The 5,155-nt window shown below is 34.2% G+C and overlaps 1 protein-coding gene across 1 annotated transcript; it reads right to left on the bottom strand.

The window, feature by feature from the left end:
* Positions 1 to 1,059: 1,059 nt before the first annotated feature.
* LOC120084206 (uncharacterized) lies at positions 1,060 to 4,926 on the bottom strand. Its single transcript, XM_039040101.2, has 6 exons — positions 4,628 to 4,926; positions 3,996 to 4,248; positions 2,578 to 2,826; positions 2,398 to 2,484; positions 2,142 to 2,275; positions 1,060 to 1,573 (listed from the first exon to the last, which is right to left on the bottom strand). The coding sequence occupies exons 2-6, from the start codon at positions 4,227 to 4,229 to the stop codon at positions 1,468 to 1,470; spliced, it is 810 nt and encodes a 269-aa protein (XP_038896029.1). The 5' UTR covers positions 4,230 to 4,248; positions 4,628 to 4,926; the 3' UTR covers positions 1,060 to 1,467.
* Between the last annotated feature and the right edge of the window lie 229 nt (positions 4,927 to 5,155).

The raw sequence follows: 5,155 nt of genomic DNA, 5'->3' as shown, positions 1-5,155 counted from the left end.
GCTATGGATAGAGAGGAAGGTTAGGAGTAAGGAGGAAACGATGGTGAAGAGGTAAGTAAAAAGGATATTTAGAACAATATTTAAAAGTTATGTTTTTTTTTCATATAAAATTAAAATATATATTTTTAAATTAAAAAAAAAAAGTGTCATGACAGCTTTCCATGAGTAATTCACGAATAATTTGACAAAAGTACCAACGGTAAAAATCCTCATAAGTAAACTTATTGACTTTGAAAATTCAGACTCAAATGGCAAGTTTGCAACCTTAAACCAAACTTTCAGATACTAAGGATTGTTTGAAGAGCTAGAATATAATATTGGATGCATGAGTAATCAAGGACAGAATAAAAATAAAATCATAAAAAGCAAAAACGACCGAAAAATGAATTTGGTTAAAAACTATGGAAACGAATGAGTTTGGTATTACAAATCAAATCCAAAATGCTTAATTCAAACATAGATTTGGAATTATTTTACATTACAAACTCATTCCATTACAATCCCTCAAACAAACCTAAAAGTGTAATTTTTCAAAAATATATAACTTAATTTTACTCAGGCGACTTCAAGCCATAAACCCACGTATGGTGTAAATTACTTGAGATTGCAAGCATCAAAACCCTTTACTAGGGGAAGGAAAAAAGTTTATAGTTGATCATGGATAAATTAGAAAATTTTTGGTAAATTTCTAGTACTACAATAGTGCATACTACCCTTTAGAATTTGATACGTCATTTGATGATAAATACTTTAATTTATGAGTCTCACACAATTCTTAAATACTACAAAAAGCAAGTAATGAAGAAAGGTAGTATAAAAAACCTTTTCATACAACTGTAGTACTAGATATTTTTCCATAGATAAGGTAAGAATATAATCTAACTCATCCAACAAATCTATCAACCAATAGTGCAGTTCACAGCCTGAGCCTTACACTTCGTCTATCTAAAATAAGAATAACAATTTTTTTATTTCTATTAAAAAAATAATTAAAAAAATGGAAAAAAAAATAACAATAAAGAACAGCAAGGGGAAGGTTTGGAAGGAGTGGAAACGCTGTTAATGATAAAGTAATAAATCTATCCTTCATTCAGAAAGATGATAATATTCATCAGCCACAGACATTACAAACAGCCTAACATCAGCAAGCTCTTTGACATTCCAAAGAAGGGGGAAAATCAGGCAACCAATCAACAAAAAGATAAAATGATGGCTGGTTTGCTTAAGCAACTAATCATATAAAGAAAGAACATTTCTTCTTGAGGCAATCGATGTGAATTTTTTTTTATTATTATTCTTGTTTCGGCCAAACATAAGTGCTCGACTAGATTCTCGGGTCAATCCTCCTCCATGCATAAAACTGATAAGATAATCGTGAAAACTCATGAGATTTCTCACTAAAAATGGATTAAAACGCACCATGTTACGGATACATCTCTGATCCCACTGAATAGAATAGAAAGCTTGCTACTGCTTCTTAAGTGCGTTCATTTTGTCCCTAAGATAGTAAAGCTTAGCTCTGCGCACTTTCTTCTTGTCCAACACCTTAATCTCCTTTATGTTTGGTGAGTATCTGTCATTCATCAACCACTTGTTTTAGCCATAAGCACAAAGCTATCAGAAATAGAGAAGCGAATAACATTTAAAGAACTTCTATATAGAGGAAGACCATATATATATATACACCAACTTCAACATGTTTCTCTGTTATTGAAATAGAATATTGTTCACCATGTACTATTTTATCTGTATCAGTTTTTTTCTCTTTTTTTGTATTAGTGAGTGCTCAGACTAGCTTGCATGCCACTTCGACTATCCTCACGAGACAACAGCTTGACTTCACTACATTTAATTGACAAGGTTACATGTAGAATGCTAAATCCTAGGAAAGTGACTACCATGGTTTAGACCAACAAATGGACCTAATGACCTACAGTGGTTTATTTGTATAGGATGCTACATGAACTCGCAAAAATTATTATTGTACTCTTTGTCATAAAACATGAGATAGGTCGCTTGTTCTCAGGTACTTATATGCTTCTTCTGTTCTTCATCACAAAGGTGAACAGGGACAAAGACAATGAAATTGGGAATGTAACTTCTGCAGAAAATAATTATAGCAAAAGATCAGCATTACTTACAGAGGGAAGAGGGACTCAATCCCAACACCAGCAACTAGCCTCCTTAATCTAAAAGTTGTGTTTAAACCAGCATTTCGTCTGGCTATTACAATACCTTTCAATGTTGAGACACGTCGCTTGTTCTCAGGTACTTCCTGTTCACACATGACAGCAAAAGCCAGAAAACTGTTCGATAACCTCATATATTAACTGCTTTTTAGAATAAGAACATTATCTACCAGTAATGAAACATGATATAATTTCAAATTAACTCTACCACTTTGAGCTGCACAATATAGCCTGGCCTTATATCTGGAATTTCTCTCTGTGCTTTTACCTCCTCAACAGCTTCCTTATCTAAAATCTGTGGGGAACATACAACAATATATTGAAAGCAAACAGATGGGAAGATGAATGAAATTACTTCTTTTCCAATAATTCTCAGAAATGTGGATACCTGCATTATGTGTTTTGAGGTTTTATCAAGCCTCTTAAATTTGATGCGAGGAGTTATATCAGAATCAACTGCAGGGGATCCTTGTAGAGCTGATTCCATTGAGCTTGTCGTAGCAATGCCTCTGCTAGAAAAAGGAGCTACAATCTCTGCCAACTGAAATAAATGTGGCCTAGAACTTGGGAATGCTGAACAAACTGAAGATACATGCTTTCTCGAAGGCACAAATTCCATTTGAGAGCTCATATTTTTCTGCTAAATAGTTGTATAAATCGTTACAAAGTGATTCATTACAAAATACTCATAAATAAATAGATATTGCTTCCAATGAGTACCCATAAACCAATAGAAAGTTCATACAATTTCTGAAAACATTTCACGCAAGGATAGTTGACAGTTTTTCTATTTTTCAGTAATATTGAAAGAAAAGGGGTAGATAAGAGGAAGATGACCAATCTCCATAGATGCCAAGGAAATTACAGAAAGGCTCTCCAATTAGCAAGGATCATAGAAGGAAAGAACTATAACCACATTTTTATCAGCTTGACGCAAGCCAATTACATTTCAGACAGACTAATTACAGAACGAATAGGTGGTTCTCTAAACTTAATTTGTTGAGAGGGGAAATATGAAATAGAATACATAATAACTAAGTGTCAAACAATAGTAACACTTCCATTGAAAAAACAAAAGAACATAAAGGCAAAAGGAGGGGGGGAAGCCTCCAAAAAAGAAGAGTCCAGAAAAGACTCTAGTCCAAAAGAACCAGACCAAAACCCAAATGGAAGCATTAGACCTCCCCAACTCCCAAAACCACGTCTCTAGATTTCTCCACGTCCCTAAAAATTCTACTATTATGCTACAACCAAATACTCCACGAAATAGCAAAGAAGCTTGCTTGCCACAACATTCTTCTCCCTAAAAGGGGAATGCAAAACTATTTTCCCTCCAACAAAGAACACCAATCCCCCACTAATCCCAAAAAACAATTTGCCACCACCCAAAGGTAGTTCACGAATGTGCACTCCCACAGAAAATGGCTCAGATCCATAATTAAACTCAGAAGCCAGTTCTAGTTGATGTACTCATACTCTAAGTTACTTTACAGCAATAAGACATTTAGCACAAATCACGCTTGGTCAGTATTAGAGACACGTGCATAACATACACAATTGATTAGATACTATAAATATTTCCTTCTCCCCTACCACGAATCAGATGTTGGCCGACACTGATATTAAGAGAATAAATGAATTCATAAAAGTTTGTAATTTGAAGTAGACTAAATGTCGCTAATTATATATGTAAAAAACAAAGTAGATTTACAGAATAATTATTGAACCTCTGAAAACAACACAAGAAAAAATATACTAGTAAACAACCATAAGGTGAAAAATAGTTAAACAAACAGAAATACATACGAAGGCTTCCGGATCTTGATTGCCCAACCTCGAGAAAGACCTCAAGAGGGAACCACTGAAAGACACATATGAATTCCCAAAAAGACAAGAAATAGCAGAACTATTTTCCATCAACATTGGGGTCGAGCAGCTACAGCCAGCATTCCCATTCAGAGGATAACCTCTTATCAATTTGAAATGAGCATCAGGACTTTGCCTTCGTACCAATTGATTAATTCTGCGAAAACCTTGCATTTTCACTCTAGATTTCCAGCTGCATAACCCACCAGAGAGTCCATGAGCATTGAGTAATATAAAACAATCTCTATAGAATTGCTACAAAACGAGCAGGTGAGAAGGAACATGGTAGCGAAGCAGCGTATAAATAATGTAGCTAAATACACATTGCACTAATCAAGATTGCTGGAAATATCAGAGCTTATTCTAGATCACCAGTAAACACGGAATTCGAATACCCAAACCAAAAAAAAAAAAAAAAAAAAGGATGACTGATTCATGTCCGAATCAGAACAACCAAACAAAAAATACGTCTCAATTTTGTTATCAAAAGAAATCAATTAACTCCTCCATTGTTTCATAAATTTGTGATTTTCAAGTGAGAAGAAAGACGTAAATGGAGACTGGGAGAATACCAGTAACAACAAGGGAGTAAGAAAGCAGTGCAAAACCGCTAGGTGAGATCCTGCGGCGGAACGAGCGGAAGAAAGACGGCGGCGGCGGTGGCGGCACCGAGCTGCTGAAACAGAAGAGGAGACGGCGTGAAGAAGAAGAAGTAGCGTGAAGATGAAAAGAGTGATTTAATTTTACGAAGTCGTTAGGGTTTTTCGCTTTCTTTTGTTCATTAATTTAATTTCATGAAACTGTGCTCTGCTCCCTCACTCGGTTTTGTTTTTCTCAAAGAAGTGTGAGCTGAGCTGATTTTTCCCTTTCTAATTTATTAATTTTTCTAATATGTTTTATGGATCTTGTGTCCGACGGATTATTTTCGTGTATAATTTTCACAAATGTCAAAATTAAAAAAATATATAATTTTATTTTTTTTATTTCAAAATAATTATTTTAAATGACAAAATTGTTAGAAATATTTTTAAATTTAGTAAAATATCACTATCTATCTATGAGAGTTTTTTTTCATCTAGCTCAAGTAGTTACATCAAATA

The sequence above is a fragment of the Benincasa hispida genome, chromosome 8, assembly GCF_027475165.1.
Source record: "Benincasa hispida cultivar pf3 chromosome 8, pf3_genome.v1.1, whole genome shotgun sequence".
NCBI classification, from domain to species: domain Eukaryota; kingdom Viridiplantae; phylum Streptophyta; class Magnoliopsida; order Cucurbitales; family Cucurbitaceae; genus Benincasa; species Benincasa hispida.
This window is presented reverse-complemented; position numbering and strand designations above follow the sequence as displayed.

Excerpts from the sequence above, each read along its gene's own strand:
- LOC120084206 (XM_039040101.2), bottom strand. The coding sequence starts at position 4,229 with ATGCAAGGTTTTCGCAGAATTAATCAATTGGTACGAAGGCAAAGTCCT. Across the intron at positions 2,827-3,995 it reads ATCAAGATCCGGAAGCCTTC|AAAAATATGAGCTCTCAAAT; the intron begins GTATGTATTTCT and ends ACTATTTAGCAG. Across the intron at positions 2,276-2,397 it reads ATATTGTGCAGCTCAAAGTG|GAAGTACCTGAGAACAAGCG; the intron begins GTAGAGTTAATT and ends ATGTGTGAACAG.